At 52.1% G+C, this 18,831-nt stretch overlaps 9 protein-coding genes across 9 annotated transcripts; 4 read left to right on the top strand and 5 right to left on the bottom strand.

Annotated features, from left to right (window-relative positions):
* Positions 1 to 62: 62 nt before the first annotated feature.
* On the bottom strand, positions 63 to 1,433 carry NCU07107 (hypothetical protein). Its single transcript, XM_955175.3, has 3 exons — positions 1,333 to 1,433; positions 1,063 to 1,262; positions 63 to 1,010 (listed from the first exon to the last, which is right to left on the bottom strand). The coding sequence occupies exons 1-3, from the start codon at positions 1,366 to 1,368 to the stop codon at positions 224 to 226; spliced, it is 1,023 nt and encodes a 340-aa protein (XP_960268.3). The 5' UTR covers positions 1,369 to 1,433; the 3' UTR covers positions 63 to 223.
* Positions 1,434 to 1,439: 6 nt separating this feature from the next.
* NCU12068 (hypothetical protein) lies at positions 1,440 to 3,279 on the bottom strand. The gene is made up of 2 exons (XM_011396732.1): positions 3,036 to 3,279; positions 1,440 to 2,957 (listed from the first exon to the last, which is right to left on the bottom strand). The coding sequence occupies exon 2, from the start codon at positions 2,907 to 2,909 to the stop codon at positions 1,881 to 1,883; it is 1,029 nt and encodes a 342-aa protein (XP_011395034.1). The 5' UTR covers positions 2,910 to 2,957; positions 3,036 to 3,279; the 3' UTR covers positions 1,440 to 1,880.
* Positions 3,280 to 4,037: 758 nt separating this feature from the next.
* NCU12067 (hypothetical protein) lies at positions 4,038 to 5,218 on the bottom strand. Its single transcript, XM_011396731.1, has one exon. The coding sequence runs from the start codon at positions 5,103 to 5,105 to the stop codon at positions 4,086 to 4,088; it is 1,020 nt and encodes a 339-aa protein (XP_011395033.1). The 5' UTR covers positions 5,106 to 5,218; the 3' UTR covers positions 4,038 to 4,085.
* Positions 5,219 to 5,405: 187 nt separating this feature from the next.
* NCU07108 (hypothetical protein) lies at positions 5,406 to 6,959 on the bottom strand. Its single transcript, XM_955176.2, has 2 exons — positions 5,820 to 6,959; positions 5,406 to 5,747 (listed from the first exon to the last, which is right to left on the bottom strand). Exons 1-2 carry the CDS (start codon positions 6,799 to 6,801, stop codon positions 5,581 to 5,583), a joined length of 1,149 nt encoding a protein of 382 aa, XP_960269.2. The 5' UTR covers positions 6,802 to 6,959; the 3' UTR covers positions 5,406 to 5,580.
* Positions 6,960 to 9,453: 2,494 nt separating this feature from the next.
* On the top strand, positions 9,454 to 9,890 carry NCU07109 (hypothetical protein; the record flags this gene model as incomplete). Its single annotated transcript, XM_955177.2, has 2 exons — positions 9,454 to 9,733; positions 9,871 to 9,890. Exons 1-2 carry the CDS (start codon positions 9,517 to 9,519, stop codon positions 9,888 to 9,890), a joined length of 237 nt encoding a protein of 78 aa, XP_960270.2. The 5' UTR covers positions 9,454 to 9,516.
* Positions 9,891 to 10,180: 290 nt separating this feature from the next.
* Positions 10,181 to 12,859, top strand: NCU07110 (hypothetical protein). The gene has a single exon (XM_955178.3). It carries the CDS (start codon positions 10,903 to 10,905, stop codon positions 12,505 to 12,507), a length of 1,605 nt encoding a protein of 534 aa, XP_960271.1. The 5' UTR covers positions 10,181 to 10,902; the 3' UTR covers positions 12,508 to 12,859.
* Positions 12,860 to 12,883: 24 nt separating this feature from the next.
* Positions 12,884 to 14,440, bottom strand: NCU07111 (metallo-beta-lactamase domain-containing protein). The gene has a single exon (XM_955179.3). The coding sequence runs from the start codon at positions 14,351 to 14,353 to the stop codon at positions 13,154 to 13,156; it is 1,200 nt and encodes a 399-aa protein (XP_960272.3). The 5' UTR covers positions 14,354 to 14,440; the 3' UTR covers positions 12,884 to 13,153.
* Positions 14,441 to 14,821: 381 nt separating this feature from the next.
* NCU07112 (hypothetical protein) lies at positions 14,822 to 16,701 on the top strand. The gene has a single exon (XM_955180.3). It carries the CDS (start codon positions 15,013 to 15,015, stop codon positions 16,387 to 16,389), a length of 1,377 nt encoding a protein of 458 aa, XP_960273.1. The 5' UTR covers positions 14,822 to 15,012; the 3' UTR covers positions 16,390 to 16,701.
* Positions 16,702 to 16,749: 48 nt separating this feature from the next.
* On the top strand, positions 16,750 to 18,736 carry NCU07113 (hypothetical protein; the record flags this gene model as incomplete). Its single annotated transcript, XM_955181.3, has 2 exons — positions 16,750 to 16,831; positions 16,905 to 18,736. 2 exons carry the CDS (start codon positions 16,750 to 16,752, stop codon positions 18,734 to 18,736), a joined length of 1,914 nt encoding a protein of 637 aa, XP_960274.3.
* Between the last annotated feature and the right edge of the window lie 95 nt (positions 18,737 to 18,831).

Genomic DNA, 18,831 nt, shown 5'->3' with positions numbered 1-18,831 from the left:
ACGTAAGAAATTTTCCAAACTTTAACAAGGAAAAAAACCCGCATTGCATGGAGTCGACATCTCTCGGTTGCCATCATGATCCATGTGCCGGGCATGTAGAGGTACAGTATCCAAATGGCGCCATCTCAGGCAACTTGAACTGCTGTCTCATCCCGCCGGGTGGTACTCACTAAACTCAAACTCCCAACTCCATCACACCATCTCAGGAAGCCATAGATTATCTCTACTGCCCCTCCTCCGGTTTCCTCCCATAAACCACCTTCACCGTATAGTAACTCAGGCTCCTCACATCCCTAATCGCCCTCCTCATCCTATCCACCAACTCACCCACCTCCTCCCTACTCCATCCCAACACTTGTCCCATCGGATACACCGCAAACCCGTCCAAGCTCTGATCAATATAATGCCAATTCAGCAACCCCACCTGCTTCAGCTTCCCATCCTTTGCCCACGCCCCAATCGGCACCTTGTAGCTCTTGTGCACCACCTCTGTAAACCCTTGCTCCTTCATCAACCGTTCCATCGTCCCATCTCTTCCAATCCGCATGGTTCGACCCGTCTTGTCCCCGACAGCCCAGAATAGCTGACACCACGTTTTGAAGACGTGGTCTGGATCATTCTGAATTTTGGGGTTCTCCGATAAGGTCTCAATGTCGATTTCAACGTTTTGGAACCAGCCGCCTGGTTTCAGGTGCGTGTAGGCCTGTCGGTAGAGCTTGGCCCAGTCGTCGATGCCGCCGTAGAGAAAGCGGCAGTGGATCAAGTCGAAGTGGCCAGGTTCAAACGTCCAGTCGAGCTGGGCGTCATCGATTTGGAAAGATACGTTGGGCGGTGCGAAGGTGGGTTGTACGGCTGAGATGTCGGTGCCGATTACGGAGGCCGAGGGAAACTCGGTGGCAATGTCGATGGCCCAGTTGCCGGTGCCGGTGCCAATGTCCAAGATGGTTTGCGGGTTGGAGATGGGTGCGAGGTAGAGTTTGTTGGAGAATAGGATGAGCATGTATTCGTGGCTGGAATTCGTCAATGTTTTGGCCTGGAGAATGGCAGGAAGGAGAAACGCACGCTAGGTCGTAGCCTTGGAGGTGTTGCTCGTCTACAGGGAAGATGTACTCTGTTGTTCTGGATGCTTGATATAGACGGCCATGCACGTCGCGGTATTCGAAGATGCTGGCCGTGACGGACTGTGTTGAGCCGTAAAGACTCTCGACATCTATGATGGACTCACCGTCGTCGATGTTAAGATCGCCAACCACATCATGATCCTTGTACGAACGGCATCGTTAATGCTTTTGGTCGTCTCGAGGGTTCCATGAGTGATTTCACGAGACTTACGACTTGGATTGGTTCTACTGCCGCTTCCGCTGTCATTTTCTGGTATTGTTCTTCTTGCTTTCGATATCCACTCCCAACGACTTCTTCTGTTCCCGTTTCTGGTCAAAATGCGCGTAAAAAATGATCAAGCTAGAATCGCAAGCAAAATCACGAGAAGAAAGAAGAACAAATTCGACCTCGAACATCTCGGACTACACCTATTTATCATCCTTCGACTGTTACACCGATCGTCATACAACCCTCATTTTCAACCCTCCAGTCTGCCGTGCCACGTTCTCGCATCTTCATGTTCACACCGGTTCAGTGCGACGCTCCCATGCACGATCCCAGTATGATTAAACATCGATTCGATTCGCTCAATTGCCTATGTATGGTTACCACGGCATTTGTGCAAATTGTGCGGTGAACAACACATCGAAGGCCTCCAGATAACTCCCCTTGCTGCTTTTGGGCCAAATCATCGGTTTGTATGCCCATAAACGCCTGCCTTAAATTCCCAACACCAAGATAAATAATCAGGAGCAGTACCTCTGGGGCGGTTTGCGTCCTCATCCACTGCGTTCGAATCCTGGAACGGCCTTTGCGCTTGCTCCTTTCTCTCTCGGCAACCAATAATCAGGTCCATACCCCCTGCCCTCCTTCATCCCCCTCCGCCAAGTCAGCAACTCGTTTTTCCTCTCGTCCATATCCACCTCATCTTTAACGGCCTTCAAGCTCATCCCCAGAATCTGCTTCTCCCATAAAATCTTCCACTCTTCCAGCGTCACCTCAGATCTCTCCTTTTCGAAAGCCTCCACCCACCTCTCAATCCTCCTATCCCATATGTCCACCACGCCATGCCTCCTCCCAAAAGTCGCAAACGCTAACGCAATAGTGGTCGCCGCCGTAGCCATGCACGGAAACACTATACGCACAAGAAACATGATGGCTTTCATCGCATGCATCATCCCGTCATACCCAGACTGAGACAGCACAATTGAGTCGAGTAACTCGTCAGCCATAAACCTCCAAAAGTCTGACTGGAGTAAACGCGACTCCCAATCGTCTGGATACACAAGTGCTCCATCTGCGCGCCTAAAAAAATAGTTTGTAATGGGGCAGAGCATCCCTGAAATGACCACCAGAAAGAGCAACCGCAGTGCCTCTCGGCTTTTGGTCACGGCGTAATCATCAGGCGCCGGGATCGGATCCGAATCAAACAACCCGTTTTTGATAAAGGAGGGGACCGGGATGTGGCGACGACGGAAGGCAAATGGGTCATGCCACATGAAATCTATTTGGTGGAAGACAAAGGATAATAAAGCGGTGATGCCTATGGATATGAAAGCTGCCTTCACCCTGATTTCGTCACGACTTTGGGCGAGAGAGGCGAGCAGTTGGTCGGGCTGAATGAGACTGTCGGTGTCGAGAGAGGTCGTCCCTGTTAGACTTTGGGGTTTCGGAGTCACTCCCCAAGGAGCGATGTCAAGGATGACTTCTAAGAAGAAGTAGAGAAAAGGTTGGATAAGGGCGATCCTGAAGTCGTGGCCGAGGCCGAAGTTGTAAGGAGAGATGGTTTTGGAACGTGGAGGATCCATATTTGTGTCCTGTCAAGGTACTGGAGGTGGCTCGATGGGTGGAGAGCGCTTCCAAACAATTGCCAGTTAGTAAAGGAGTGGTACATGGTGCGTAACATCGAGGCGGATTCCATTTTGGTGATATACCTCAAGTTTGTAGCCCAGTGAGAAAATTGCGAGTCGATGGAAATCTTCAAAGACCGAATGATGCGGTTGCCAGGTAAGTACTCTCCAGTACCTCTAGCAGAGAAAAGCAGGGGAAAGAAAGCGTCTGAGTTGGAGGAAAATACCGGGAACCTGTTGTGTTAGGAATGATGGATGCCGGATAAACCAAAAAAATAAAAGAAAAAAGAAAGAAAACGAAGCATAGAATGGATTGGAAGATCGTCGCTTGTCTGCAAGAAGAATCGAGGACAGAAAATTGCCTGCCCAGCCTGGCTTAAATACAGAAAACTTCAATCGGTACATGTAGTGAAAGTGTCGATTGCGACTGCCAAACCGAGTTGCAAACGCCGGGGCGGGGCATAGCGGCCGTCAACACGGTCGGCCTCGTGCAGGAGACCTGTTATGAGTTGGCTTGGGCGTCAAGGGCTTGGCGGTTAGATGCAGACGAGGCGAATTGATTGATCCGATTCGTGAATGTTTTCGGGAGTTGGATTCCATGGTTATCCTGTCGCGGACGCGGCTCGTTGTGCTTGAGTGTTGATTTTCTATCTTCTGTTTGACGAGGGCAATTGCGATGGGGTGTTGATTGTTTCGGGACCAGACTGAAATCGAGATCGGTTTCAAGATTTAGAGGTATCTTCGTCAGTTACGAGCCTCACTTCACAGCCAGCGGCTTTGAGTGACCAACATAACGCGTCATGAACATTTCGAGTGGCTAACCGATACTCGGATGGTCACCCTGGTGATAATCAGTGTTGTTTTATCGACATCCATGGGTCGTTTGGAGCACAAGCGAAGAATGGCCGGTAACTCTGTTCGAGACGGCAGGTAGGACAGGCTAGGATGTTGAAAAGATCGAGTCAGATAGGAATGACAGAAGTGATGCCGCGTTATCCTGGAATCGTAATCATACACGTTGACTTGCTGGTTGTCCAGAGCAACGAGGTTATTGTTCGTGATCAGAGCATACAGTGCACAATGCATGGGCTTCGCATAAAATACGTGCTATGATTGGCTAGAATCCTACATCTATTATCCATACAAAGTCACCATAGTCACTTCCCACCTACCTCTACCTGTGACAATCGACGGGCCACTTTTCTCTCCATTCAAGCCCGCAAAGTACTCGGTTGAGGAGAACCCTTTATACTTGTCACGCCAGGATACGTCAACCGTCAACTCAGGCACATGGGAGTCCAAGAGACCGAAGTCTGTTGGCATGTTCTGCGGTCCTGGGTCGAGATCTTTCATCGCGGCCATGTATCGGGCCTCTGCCACTGCATTCTCCAACTGGTGTGCATTTATCCACCTCTCAATCCATCTGTCCCAGACACTCATTGCATTCTCCGCGTCGCCGGGCAGAGGGAGCATTGTCAAGACTATACTCGTACTAGCCACCGCAGTCACGAACCAAGGAAGAATACCATATCTGAAGATCAGATAAACCAAAAGAAGCCCATTCACCAACATAGCGTATGCTTCTCCAGCTGTGTTTCCTTGCATAGTGTTATGCAATCGTTCCGAAATTCCTGCCCTAGTGCACAAAAAATATTCTGTGATCGGGCACACACATGTTGTGACCATAACCATGAAGAGTACTCTTATCGCCTCGCGGCGTTGGGTGAGGCGGTAATCTTGGTGTGAAGGAACCATGATCGGGGCTAAAGTGCGAGTCTCAGGCGGGTAGTTCACTTCTTTCATCCAGTCCAGACGGTATGACCAACGCCCTTTCCGGGAACTCATGTTCCATTTGTCTTCGGAGAAGCGGAGGGCAGAGCAGAGTAAGATGATAAGAATGCACCCTATTACTGCATGCCAGCCGTCGATGGTACGTCGGTGGTCGTTGGAGATGGATATTTCTTGAGGTTCAGTGGGACTGCAAGTATCGATAAATGCCGGTCTAAGGCGGTCGGAGTTGCTTGCCAGGCGAGGGGTGAACGGTTGGGGAGGAAATAGAAATCCTTCGTTAATTTTGAAGAGAAGGTAGAAGACAGGCGGGATGTCCATCAACCTCTCCCCAAGACCGAACTTGTGAGGCGACGTGTCAGGCATCTTCGAGAAAGTCGAGGCTACGTTGACGCCGTGATACTGGAAGTGCCGCTTTGTTTATTGAGGGCTTGCGAAATCATTCGCCGGTTGAAGGAGGCTTTGAGTTGCTGAGGATGAGAAACGGAAAAGGAATTGCTCGACCTCAGTAACATTAGGATAACCGATTGGGATGAGGAAATTTATAGACGCCGGATTGCAAACGACGGGTGGGGCATGGCGGCCGGCAAGATGGTCGGCCTCGTGCAGGGTAACCTCAAGCTGGCTTTGGGCATCAAGGGCTCGGCGGCTAGATGCAGACGACAGTTGCAAAAAGCAGATCATGCAAAAGAAACCGATTTAATTCGTCAAAAATTGCGTGGGTATATTGCCTGACGAAGGAAAAGGAAACGCGAAAATGAAACTGGACCATCCAAACCAGTGTACGCTGACCTGCAAAGAAACAAAACTCTTCATATATTTTTTTCCCCCAGCCTTGACTTTAGACAACAGACTGTTGTTGCATCTCCTGTGTGGTTGTGTCTTCAGTGGACAATGACGGCTCCGCATTGGCTCGCCATTCTGCCTTTTCTCGTCGTAGATCTCGTCTGACCCAGATGACGGTGATGACGGTCCATATCGCTGAGAAGATAAGGGGGCTCGCCCAAGCTGGTGGCACCGAACGTTAGCATCTCATACATGGTCGACACCTCAACCGGGAACGGGGACAGAACAACATACCAACGCCATACGCAATTTCTTGCGGTATCGTCCAAATCACAATCATCGTAGCCGCCCCGTCTACCAGCGCTCCCACTCCCCAAAACCAATTTTGCCTCGCAATCATCTCCCTGAACCTCTTGCTGACTTCATACCTGGCATTGATGGCCCTTCTATACTCCTTACCCCCAGCACCATCCACCGCCACAATATCCTCCACAATCGTGAGCACCAGCGGCGGCACCCTGCCCCCCTTGGGTACTGAACTTATCCTGCACGGCGCCTTTTTGTGTTTTTTGTTCGCCCAGCCCGTCCACAGTAATTGAAGTCCCATCTGTATGAAGAAAAGCGGCACCGGCATCGCCAACGGTTTTACTATCGGCTCGTGCGGGATCGAGGCGCCAATCAAGATGCCCGTCATGTACGTGTACCCGAACGAAAGCGTCATGTGGGTGAAGTCGAATTTCCACCGGTCTTTGACGGGATCGGTACCCAATGGGCGATATTCGTCGCGCGGGAGGATGAGTTTAAGGGAACGGAGCCCGAATTCGATGCCAGTAACTAGGCCGAAGAAGGCGGTGATGATGGCGAAGACGATTCCGTGGCGAAGGTCGGTGCCGTACCAGAGGCCGTAGAAGAGGGCGATGGGTAGCAATGACGACTCGATGACAAGCAGGGAGGAGACGATGATGAGCTTCCATTTGTAGTCCATCATGTTGTACTTTAGCCGCGGGAGGCCGGGGGTGTCCTCGACGGTCGGAACGGTGTCGAGAGGAATGTTGTCGACGCCAGTGGGCATGTTGACAGCTGTCGCGGAGGAGGCGGAGGAATGGGGTTGCGTGTGCCCCGAGGGAGCAAGGCCGTTCGTAGGGCCATGATGGTGGCCGTGACGGTGTTGCGTTGTTGTTTCGAGTGTTTCCCCGTCCAGTTGCCCTGAGGATGGGCAGGCACTGGGCATATCCTCCTTCCTTTCGAGCTCGTACGTCGATGCTTTGTCGGCCATCGGAGGCTCTCGGTGGTGTGGGTCGGTCGATTAGATATGGTGTCGAGTGCGTTTCGTGTTGGAGACTAGGTGTAGGTGGGTAGATAGGTAGGTATGGACAGGCAGGTTGGGTAGTTGTTGATCGGCGTCGCGGGATAGATGAAAACCGGAACCAAATGAAAGAAAAGAGGAAGAAAGAGATCAATCGATCGCGTTGTAGTTGAGTAAAGTAGTAGGAACAGGAGAAGGACAAGAGGGCATCAGCATGGTTGCATTCTGTCTCCCTGCTGCAATTGGGGTCCAGAACAAGAAGACAGAGTATATACTTAGGTAGGTAGGTATATGGGTACGCTAGGTAGATAGGTAGGTAGGCCGAGAACCTTCAATAAAGTTGCCCTTGATGCATACCTAGGTAGCCGCCTAGTATCCAAAGCAACGATAAACAAGACTGGACTGGACGACGGATGCCGGGATGTGGCAGTGAGTGACGAAAGAAGAAAGCAAGACATCGGATTTTCTGCCCTGGCCATGACGTTGCGCCGCCTGTGGTTGGTCACGCCCCGGTCCAGACAAGGCCAGGCCTGGGCTTGCGTCAGATGCTATGATGTCATCGTTCCTTGACCCAAACAGTCCAGAACGCCGTGATGCCCCACCGCTTCAGCCTCTTAGGGCGCTGAAAAAGACCCCTTGTGGCCCCTAAACATCCCCGCTACAGGTCCCTTTATGCAGCTCTCACCCCACCATTGTCCGTAAGTGGCAAGCCCTAACAATCAATGCTCTACTTGCAACAGCCCTTAGCAGCGCTCCTCAACATAACTGTGGGTTTCTGTTAGTTGGTACAGCGATGAGCATCACGATTGATAGCTCACTGAGTGGGGTGCGTTCGGCGACGATTCAACGACGGGCATGGCCCGATGTCTTACCTCTACTCCCGTCGCACATCAGGGTCATTTTTTTTGCCAATCGGACGTCTTTCGTTGCCAAAATATTCCGAGCCAGGGGCATACTGGATAGCTTCTCCTGTTCGGGGAGATCCCCACGCGATTTACAAACACCAATATGTACGTAATCAATCCTCAAACCATTGGATATTTGGACCTCTTCGACAACAATAGTGTACACTGGGACACTACACTAATCTTCGCCTTGTTTGCTCGGTCCTCTTTAACCTCAGGTTACACGATAACTGGTGATCAACCGCTTTGGGCCGAAGTAATCCTGGGCACACGCCATATATCAATGCTGATCAGCCACCACATCCACAGATTCCGACTTCAAGCCTTGTCGTACATCACATCCTACAAGTGATGGCCCGAAGGACTGTGAACTTTAATCCGACATGATGTTGATGTCGCTCCTGCCCTTGCGAATGCCTGCTACTTCGCTAAGCAATTTTAAGTATCAGCAAGCGTGGCGTTGCCTTTGTCAACGAAAGCTTTTCGGTGCCGAGCAAATCTGCCCGTTCGTCGTGTTGTGCCGCCGGCTCCCGTCTCTCTTCTTCCCGGCCCTCCTTGGTTGCTCCAGTCACCTCTTTCATCAGAGCAACGGCATCTTTCCATCAACACTTGTCTTGAATCTGCTCTATCTTATTATGAAAACTAACTTCATCGAAACGACTACTCCGCGTTGTTCCCTTCATGCTGAAAAGCTGGCCTTTAAGTAGGCCTCGGCTCGTCCATCTAGGTAACCTTTCTCTCAGGAAAATCTTGATGGTCACAAAATCGGCACTTCGTTCCGCCATGAACAGAACTGAGGGCAAGAATGTGACATGAAGAACTCCCAGTCGAAATGTTACCGACATCAAATAAGACGCGCGCGAGCAATACAATGAAGTGACGACCGCCGCGTGGGCAAGCATCGCAACAACTCACAAGATGCCATACCAGGTGTAGATGCGGACGTAATGGACAGTCAGCAAAGCGAACACAGTAGTGCGCTTGCAACAGAAACTACCTACCCAGTACCACAACGTATTTCACGCACGGCTGAGCATTCCTTTCTTCGACGCATCGTTCCTCATCATCAATGATGCACCCACCCTTTCTTCACATACAGAATGGACAGCTACGAATCCAACTGGTGAAGAACCAGTCTATGACTCTCAGTCTTGCTATCCTAACCTATTTGCAGTCCCAGAACTCGGGCACATCAGCAGTCACGCACCTGGTCAATCTCCAGTTCTTCAATGACTCGATCCTGAGATGGCATGGCGGTCTGAGGACTGGAAGTGATCTGTCGTGGAATCAGGTACTCGTTCATATTTGTTCAGGTTGGAGATTCGCTGTTTTGCCATCACATTCCCTATCCTTCTCGTCTGTCTTGGACCGATGGACACAACGAAGCAAAGCAAAATCACCGTTGTTGTTCATTGGCCCTGAGACTTCACCTGCTTTGTTTTCTTTGTCCGAATTGTTTCGCCGGGCAACACTTTTCATCGAAACAAGGCCATTGTATCAACATAACAGCTTCGTCCATGGAACATCACCAGGAATATAATGCAATTATGTCAAAACACGACCCAACTCAGGTGAATATTCACAGGACATCCTCTCTCCCGAAAAGATATAAAAGCAAAAGACACACTGAGCCAAACATGAAGTCTTCCGTCTCTCGCCATCAGATCACACTCACCGCCACAACCGGATACGGATCAAGACATTCATCTACCTCTACTTGCGAATAACAGATACTCAGTGCTCAGACACCGGGTATCACCACATACTACCCACAGCAAACATGTGTTTCCAAGTCCCCTTCACTCCCGCCATCTGCCGCACTTGTGGCTCTACCAAGCCGATCCCTGATGAAAAGATTCGTTGCCCCACGGCTCAAGAGTTGGGTATCGAGTTTGAAGGTGACTATGTCAACAAGTGCCCCAATGGAGTGAGAACCATCACGGTCCAGCAAAAGGCGGATAAAGAGTTGGAGAGGGCTGTGGTTTGTCTGGTCTGTGGTAAGCATTGATTAGCCCAACGACATCTCAAGATCTTGAGATAGAATTTGGCCGTCGATCCATCCGCCAAGATACTTTATCACGTTGGAAGTACTAATTTCATGATAATGTAAGCTAACAAAGGGAGGGGGATGCAGTGTTTATCGAAGGAATTTGATATAATGGATAGTTACTCATGGTTTTGAATATCATTAATACCCTCCTCAAGTACATACATTAACATACTGCATGTGACATTTTCTCCTCAACTCGTGATTCTGGCTGTCAAGGGTCGAGTGAAGTCCTCCCAAGAGAGGGTGGTGACGATTGAGGTAATCACGTGAGCTGATACGAGTAGCTGCTTCGAGATAAGATAAGACGGTACGTATCTCGAACGGGGCATGCCCCACTATTCCGGGTGTCACCGTACCTTCCACTTCAACGTCGTACCACTTCAGTTCCTTTCAACTTCCACTTCACATCAAAAACCTCGGACGATGTTCCTTCCTCCATTTCAGAAATCAATAATCGCATTCTTTCGTACGGTCACTGTTGTTCCAGCTTCTTCCTCTTAGTTCATGTGATTCAACCCTCATCGCCGTCATTTTCACCGAATCACAAAATATTCCTTTTCCTTCATCACGATAACTCTACTCCACGTCAATCTCGTCGTCTTTCATCAGCCTCTCTCTATCTTTGTTTGATACAACTTCATCTGTCGCCTGCAGTCATGCAACTTGACGATGCGTCGAACCTGATCACGTATTGCCAGACTTCTTCACGGTTTCTTCACACTGTCGTTCTGCAAGTTGAGAATTAATCATTTTCCCCCTTCTCCTCTTCTTCCGCCCTTTTACCCCGGTCTTCCTTCTCGACCTCACCTCTACGTTACATCGTGATTACTTGGCCCTTCGTTGACGAGACTTACCGTATGACTCGATTTGACATCGCCTGCCGCTGGCTTTAGCCATCTCACTTGATGCGTCAACCTCTTCCTTCATCACACTTTCTCCTCACTTCAACTTGATTGAACGGAACCTAGATTTCGTGTTTGACACGCATCAACCAATGCGACAACAAGCTGACCAGACTGGGTGGGAATATATTTTTATGATCACAACTCGTTAGCCATCTCGCCACACTTCACCCTACCTCCTTATTTCCAGTCCACCTCGAGCACTCACCCAAAGATGTCTGTCATCTCATTGCATAACGCTCCGTTGGAAATTCTCCTCATCATCTTGGATAACGTTGATCCCATCTCATTGATCAACTTGGCCCAAACCTGCCAGACTCTGCGAGCCACCATCAGGCCGACACGCATCAACTTCCTCCAGCGCCTGCTCGCCCTTGAGTTGATTCCCGAGTATGGCGGCATCGTGCCGCTCCTCAGAGGCAGAGATTCCCACATCTCTCCTCGCATGGGCTCCAAGGACTGGGAGTCCAACAAGTACGCTTGTGGAGGCTGCCTCAAGCTCCTGCCACATACGAGGTTCGATAACCACAACATCCTGCGGCTCGACCTTCGCAAGCCCCCTCCCGGCAGCAGAGAGGCCAATCGCCTGGCCGAATGGTGGTTTATCGACAGATGGGATGACGGCGTGAGAGCCAGGATCTTCCAGCACCGAATCCATATCCGGGCTCGAGATGAGTCACTTGCCGATGTTCGGATGCGGTATCATGAGGCCACCCACCCATGGGAAGGCATGCGGCAGGCTGGGGGAATCAACCAGTTCCTCTGGGCCGGAAACGTGGAGGCCGAAATTCTTGCTACTAACGACCAGATTGCCTCTAACCATGAGCTCCTAATTTGCGGCCTCCGTCGACACAACCGTCGTTGCATTGAATGTATCTTTGTCCGGGGCGACTGGCATCGCAACAAAAACGCGATGCTCAACGGAGGGCGGCCCATCCTCCCTTCACCAGTGGTCGCTGGGCGCAAGTTGGATTTCTACAACTTTTTTGACAGGTGTTTCCCCAACCTGTTTCACCCTGTCCCTCGCGCCAAAATAGGCCGCCGCTTCTTATATTACGGTGCCCATGATCCCAAGACGTACCATTTGGTAATGCGCATCCTTCGCTGCGGCGGTTGCGCCAAATGGCGAGAGGCGTCACAGTTTCGTTTGCCTGTTAGAGCGTACGAAGAGGTGCATTTCTTGACGGATGCGATGAGCAAATATTGTGTGCAAGATGCTGAATTGGGAGAGCTGAGGGAGCCCAGGTGTAACCGGTGCTTTTTGAGGGAACACGGCATGGCAGCGTTCAGACGGCATCTGGTAGCCTTTGCAAGGTCGTTAATGGTTGATGCGCTCGAAAGGACTCGATATCAAGTTCTCTTCGGGTGGGACAAGCTCTGCGACGACTTCCGTCTTCCCTTTGGCGACTTTGCCAACTACTGGGTCGAGTACGGCAAGTCTATTGTCTCTGACTTTCCCATTCAAGGAGAGGACCTCTTGGCTGAACCCTTCCTCACTACACACCAGCTCGATGAGCTCTCGCGACGTTTCACCTGCTTCACGAGTTTTGTCGAGCGCATGTACCAAGGCTTACGACCCGTGCGCCCAGCTATCTCGGACATTCGCTCCAACGAAGAAATCATGGCCTCTACGATGGACTCGTGGTTCCGTGTTTGGTACGATGATTATCATCTCTACGAAAAGACGTATCGGAGGCTGCAGGATCAGTTGAAGTGGATTGAGCAGCATGAGCTGGAGGTGGTATCATATGCGTTGGAGGCTGATCCGTGGGGGCCCAAGAGTTGGGACCTTGGATGGGAGGTGGAGGAGGAGAGATGATTACATAGAGTGATGAGGATCTGTGTATTGGTATCTGGTGGTATGGTCAACACTTGAATTGGCCTGTACGTTCTCCCATGGTGCTGTTGCCCTGTCGCTGTCATCTTTTCAGACATTTCGCTAGCTTCTACCACCTGCTGCCACTTCGATCATCGGAAGTCCCAAGATCAGGACAACGTGCTTCTAAGGAAAGCCGTCATGATGGAGTATGTACGAGTGCCTCTACTTGACTGTGAGGGCGCTGGTCACTGCTGTTAGGGTATTAGGTACCTCTACGTAATCTGTACCATCATCATTTCAGCTCATCTCGTCGTGATTTCACCGTCTTATCCTGTCATGAAAGCAGACATGGACTGAGTGTTCGAAGTCCAATACCGCGAGTCGAGCAAGGCCTTCCGGAGTTCCCAGAATGTTATAACACATAGGTATTCAAATGGGCTTCGACATGTGAGACACAGGGTGGGGTGTTTGATATAGTGTTGGAGGCATGAATTCAGGTCGTGAACAACTAGGACACATGACGAGCCGTATCAACCGCGGTAAACAGACTCTTACGGTTGATAATGTATTATGAAATCGTGATCTCCTAGAGGTACTCTTTACCCTCCTCCTTCCTCAGCTACCTCTTCCTACTAACCGATCAAGATCACCACTTCTTATCCGTCTTGATCTTGACCGGCAAATGCAACAACCTCAACCCACTCTCATTCTCCCCCGGCAGTTTGCCCGCCCGAATATTCACCTGCAGACTCTGATGCAACAGCCTCGGCGCCGCCAAGTCCCGATCCCTCTCCTCTCTGGCTTTCACAAACTCCTCCTCCGTGATCCCATCCCGCAAATGCTTATTCCTCTCCCTATGTTCTTTAACCGTCAAACACGGCACCGGCTCCCTCCTGTCTTCAGGCGGGTAATCATGTCCGGTCCAAATCTTGGTTTCATCCGGTAAATTTTGTAACAATTTTCGGCCGGAGTGGTACAGATCGTGCGCACTCCCGCCGGGGAAATCACACCTCGCGGTTCCGATGTCTGCGTTGAATAGGCTGTCGCCGCAGAAGACGTTGTTACCGATTTGATACCCTAGATGATCGGGGGTGTGCCCGGGAAGATGGATGGCTTTCGCTTTTAGGTTACCGATCTGAAAGACTTGGTCGTCGTCGAATAAGTGGCCGAATACTTCTTTAACTTCTGCGTCTGGAACGCCGTACCGTTTGCTGAATAAAGTCTGGACGGTACCGATCCTTTTGCCGATGCCGATGGGGGGTTTGTGGTCTTCCCCTTGGGATTCTGTTAATCGCGTTTGGAGGTAGGAGGAGGCAGATAAGTGGTCGGCGTGGGCGTGGGTTTCGAGGATCCAAGCGATTTTGTAGCCGTTGGAGGCGATGAGGGAGAGAAGGGCGTCGGCGGAGGTGGTGGAGATGGAGTTGTCGAGGGGGGAGTAGTCGAGGACGGGGTCGATGATGGCGGCCGTGAGGGTGAGGGGGTCAGCGACGAGGTATTGGAAGGTGGAAGTGATGGGTTCGAAGAGGGGGGTTATTGTTGGTTCTGGTGGCGACGTGGTGGTGGTGTATGTCCGGCGTGGTAAACAGGGTTGAATGGAGTTTGTAGGAATCAAATGTAATTGCTGTAAATGAGGTCGATTGTGGAATTGATGAACTGTCGTCTTTTGGGAAGTTGATGCTAAAGATGTGGAGCTGAGAGATCTAGTGGTGGCGATTCGTGATGCACTCCTTGGGAACGATGTTGTGAGATGTCGGATGTGATAAAGACATGGAGCGCAGGTGTTGCTGGTCAAGAGACTGGAGGTTGTCTGACAGACTTCTGCGAGGTAAGGTTGTAGAGATGTCATGGTGAGATTCAATATGTGACGGGTGAGATATGGGAGTATTGGGTCAAAAATAATTGCATGCGCTAGGTAACATCAGCTCAGTTATCACGGATCTCACAAACAGATATATATCACATCACACATCCTGGCCGAGTCCCGGGGGCCGGGCGGCGTCTATATCCCGGGAATGAACGCCACCGAGTATTACATGGGAATCCATCACCCATGAGGTGGTCGCCGATGTGTTCGGGGTCAAGGGACACATGTGACTTGGAATGACCCAAGCGGGCGCTATCGAGTGGCATGATGTTTTTGGAAAGAGGGATGGCCCGTGCTCCCACACCTGCTCGCCGTCGACCGGGGCTCCATGGCAAATTTTGCACCCGCCGATAACCGGCCCCCGGCCCCCGTCAAAGGAGCCCCACTCGGCGGCTATCGGGTGTGGGCCGCGAGGTTGACTCAGCAACGCAACATGAGAGGTCGACGATGAGGTGATCGCGCTTACACTAGTTTGAGATTTGTTACAAATCCGGGGGCACTTTAACAGTCTTTTTTCCCTTGAGTTCACTCACTCACTCGCTGACTGTCGTATCACGACACTCTTTTTTTTCACTCAAAACACCAACTTACATTCACTCCACCACATCAGCTCGGTCTCCGATAGCGGACACAGATTCAAGATGAGCAGCTCACTCGTTACCAAGTCGGCCCTCACGGCAGCCACCCACGCGGCCCCCCGTGCCGCCCTCGCCGTCCCTCTTTCCCGCCGGGGTTTCGCTTCCGTTGCCCCCGTCACTGGCACCTCCCGCTCGCACCGTATCGTCGTAGTAGGCGGCGGTGCGGCCGGCCTTTCCATCTCTCACCAGCTTCTGCGCACCGGCAAGTTCTCGCCCGAGGAGATTGCCGTCATCGATCCGGCTCAGTACCACCACTACCAGCCCGGCTGGACGCTCGTCGGAGGCGGCCTCAAGGACCCTCTTTCTCTGCGCCGCGACGAGGCTTCCCTCATCGACCCCAAGCTCAAGTTCTACAACCAGGCTGTTTCTCAGCTCTCCCCCGAGACGGACTCCGTCACTCTCGCCAATGGCGACAAGATCGGTTACGAGCACTTGGTCGTTGTTCCCGGTATCGAGATCACCTACGACAAGATCAAGGGTCTGCCCGAAGCGCTCGCTGACCCCAGCGCCCCTGTGTCGACCATCTACGGCGCTCATACCGTGAGCAAGGTCTTCCCCACCATCGAGAAGCTCAAGCGCGGCCAGGCCATCTTCACGCAACCCGCTGGTGTCATCAAGTGCGCTGGTGCCCCGCAAAAGGCCATGTGGCTGGCTCTGGACCACTGGAAGCGCGCGGGACTTTACAACCCTTCTAACCCCTCGACGGGCGCGATCCAGATCGCCTTTGCGACCGCTTTGCCGGCTATGTTTGGCGTGCCCAAGTACTCTGCTCGCCTGGAGGAGCTGCGCAAGGAGCGCGGCGTGGAGGGTCTCTTTGCGCACGATCTCGTGGAGGTCAACGGCAACAAGGCCGTGTTCGCCAAGGGCGAGGAGAAGGTTACGCGCGAGTTTGACCTCTTGCACGTCGTCCCCAAGATGGGCCCCTACGCCTTTGTCAAGAACAGCGCGGTGGCTGACGCGGCTGGCTTCGTCGATGTGAACCAGGCTACTACCCAGTCAAACAAGTTCAAGAATGTGTGGTCGGCCGGTGACGCTTCGAGCTTGCCTACTTCCAAGACTGCGGCGGCCATCACTGCGGAGGCCCCCGTTCTTGTCGGCAACCTGCTGAGGAGCCTGGAGGGCAAGGAGCCGGCGCTCGAGTATGATGGGTACACTTCGTGCCCGCTGGTGACCGAGTATGGCAAGGTCATGTTGGCCGAGTTCAAGTATGCGGGTGTGCCCAAGGAGACGTTTGGTGGACTGCCCATTGTTGGTGGTGCCTTGGATCAGGGAACCCCCAGGCGGGCCTTCTATCACCTGAAGAAGGACTTTTTCCCCTGGGTGTACTTTAATGCCATGGTCAAGGGCACTTGGGGCGGTCCCAAGGGGTGGAAGTTCTAGATGGACGTTGCTTGATGAGAAAAGCAATGGAGTTGGGATAGATGGATGGGTTCGGAAAAGCGACAGGGATAGATAAGTACAGTAATGATACCTTTTGTTTTGTTATTTCAACTTTGCGTGTTTCCATGCAAGGCCACTGTGGTGTTGATGTTTGTGATGTGGGGGAGGGGGAGGGGGAAGCATCAGCCTCGATGGGATGGTACGGGAGGGCTGCGGGATGCATGTCATGGTTACACCGTAACATCGCCTGTGATACAGCGCCTTAGTCTAGCGGACAGCCGCTGTTCCCCGCCGTCTTCAACTTCCAGTCTTTGACCCGACGCTCGGTTCGTTGCCTTGCCTTCAACCACCACGACAACGATGTGGCCATTCGCGCCGTCCTACCCCACAGTCCACGCGGCCGATATTCACAATCAAACCTTTGACTACATCATTGTCGGCGGTCAGTCCCCTTTCCATTCTCTCGTATTACCTATCCAGAGGTCAACCCCAGCTAACTCGTCCCCCTCCAACAGGCGGCACAACAGGCTGCGTCCTGGCCTCGCGCCTCTCCGAATCTCCCAACGTTTCCGTCCTCCTCCTCGAAAAAGGCCGAGTACACGATAACTTCCTCTCTCGCATACCTCTTCTCTCGCAAAACTTCGAATTCCCCTTCCTCCAGTCCGTCCGTCGTGACTCCGACCCAATCCCCGCTGCGAATGGCAGACGAGCGGCACTCTGGACCGCTGAGGCCTTGGGCGGGGCGACACGGATCAATGCCTTGCTATGGACAAGAGGTGGGGCAGGAGGGTACAACCAGTGGTCTGAAGACTATGGACTAGAGGACTGGAGCTGGGAGAGGGTCGAACCGTGGTTTAGGAGGAGCGAGGATGTTGTCAGGCCTAGGAAGCCGGGGCTCACACTTGGGTGTATACCCTTCGTGGAGGAAGCGGCGATGAGAGTTGGGTTACCTGTGGGAGATGGGGTGAATGATCCTTGTGCAAACGCCCAAGGATGCTTTGTAATGGATCAGACTATTGATGGAAAGGGTCAGAGAATGTCGGCATACAAGGCTTGGTTGCCGAAGGAGATGGTGAGGGAGAGGAAGGGGTTGAAGATCTGTACCGGAGTGGTAGCTTCGAGGCTCTTCTTCAGCAAGGATGGGACACGGGTGACGGGTGTGAGGGTTCGAGAAGGTGACCGCGAGTACACGGTCAAAGCTCGAAGGGAGGTCATTGTCTGCAGCGGGACTATTTGCACGCCTCAGCTACTGATGCTGAGTGGCATCGGACCTCGCCAGCATCTCGAATCCCTCAAGATCCCAGTCCTCCACGACCTTCCAGCAGTAGGACAAGGTCTCTCCGACCATACCTCCGTCCCCATCATCATGGAGCTCCCGCGCAAACATACCCTCCACTGCCTCGAAAACGCCTTCGTCTTCCTCTGGCACCTTCTCCTCTACCTCTTCTTCGGCAGAGGCCTACTCGCCAATGGAACCACTCCCCGAAGCATCTTCGTACGTATCGCAGCTCTGGACGAGAACACAATGACAGTTCGACACGTTGACGACTCAGACCAAGACACCATGGACATTTCTCCTCCTCGAGATATTCCGGATGTCGAGATTATGATCAATCCCGTCAACTGCCTGACCGTGAGCGTCTCGGGCAAGTCACTCTTCACGTGGTACACAACGCTCATCCAACCATATTCGAGGGGGCATGTCAAGGTTGCGTCTGATGACCCGCTGGCTGACCCGAAGATCTGTTACCCGATGATGACCGATGCCAGAGATCGAGCGACAATGAGGAAGGCGGTGCGGTTCACTATGCGGTTGGCGGAAGAGTTTACAAACACGGGATATCCGCAAGAGGCACCACTGACGATTGCGCCAGGGATGGATTTGGTGTATTTGGACGCCCTCTACAAAACCAAGACGGGATTGTTGCAAAGGTTCTGGACGACGAAGAAGCCGGCGGATGAGGAGCCCGTTCCTGTGCCTGGTAAAGATCCTTTGCCAGGAGCCACACAACTATCTGCTTCCACGTCCACAAACAGCGAATCCGAAATGCAGCAGTTCCAAAAACCAAATTGGCGCACAGTCACAGACAAGGAAATAGATGCCTACGCCTCCCGCGTCTGTGTCTCCAGCCTCCACGTCTCCTGCACCTGCCGGATGTCAAACAACTCAAGAGAGGGAGTGGTAAACCAGATGCTGAAGGTTCATGGCATTGAGAACTTGAGAATCGCAGATGCTAGCGTGTTTCCCAAGATCCCGAGTGCGCATACGATGGCACCGGTGGTCATGATGGCGGAACGATGCGCTGAGTTTGTCAAGGAAGAATGGGAGAACGAGAAAGGAAAATAAGGTTGGGGAGCACGTTCCCGATAGTTTGAGCTGGACTTCTATCTTACAAGCGTACTACCTCTACTACATGTTGCGTTTCTCTGAATCCTGCTTTC

This window comes from Neurospora crassa, linkage group VI, assembly GCF_000182925.2.
Source record: "Neurospora crassa OR74A linkage group VI, whole genome shotgun sequence".
In the NCBI taxonomy this organism is placed as follows: domain Eukaryota; kingdom Fungi; phylum Ascomycota; class Sordariomycetes; order Sordariales; family Sordariaceae; genus Neurospora; species Neurospora crassa.
This window is presented reverse-complemented; position numbering and strand designations above follow the sequence as displayed.

Excerpts from the sequence above, each read along its gene's own strand:
- NCU07107 (XM_955175.3), bottom strand. The coding sequence starts at position 1,368 with ATGACAGCGGAAGCGGCAGTAGAACCAATCCAAGTC. Across the intron at positions 1,263-1,332 it reads CAGTAGAACCAATCCAAGTC|GATCATGATGTGGTTGGCGA; the intron begins GTAAGTCTCGTG and ends CGTTCGTACAAG. Across the intron at positions 1,011-1,062 it reads CTCCAAGGCTACGACCTAGC|CCACGAATACATGCTCATCC; the intron begins GTGCGTTTCTCC and ends GACGAATTCCAG.
- NCU12068 (XM_011396732.1), bottom strand. The coding sequence starts at position 2,909 with ATGGATCCTCCACGTTCCAAAACCATCTCTCCTTACAACTTCGGCCTC.
- NCU12067 (XM_011396731.1), bottom strand. The coding sequence starts at position 5,105 with ATGCCTGACACGTCGCCTCACAAGTTCGGTCTTGGGGAGAGGTTGATG.
- NCU07108 (XM_955176.2), bottom strand. The coding sequence starts at position 6,801 with ATGGCCGACAAAGCATCGACGTACGAGCTCGAAAGGAAGGAGGATATG. Across the intron at positions 5,748-5,819 it reads AGAAATTGCGTATGGCGTTG|CTTGGGCGAGCCCCCTTATC; the intron begins GTATGTTGTTCT and ends CGGTGCCACCAG.
- NCU07110 (XM_955178.3), top strand. The coding sequence starts at position 10,903 with ATGTCTGTCATCTCATTGCATAACGCTCCGTTGGAAATTCTCCTCATC.
- NCU07111 (XM_955179.3), bottom strand. The coding sequence starts at position 14,353 with ATGACATCTCTACAACCTTACCTCGCAGAAGTCTGTCAGACAACCTCC.
- NCU07112 (XM_955180.3), top strand. The coding sequence starts at position 15,013 with ATGAGCAGCTCACTCGTTACCAAGTCGGCCCTCACGGCAGCCACCCAC.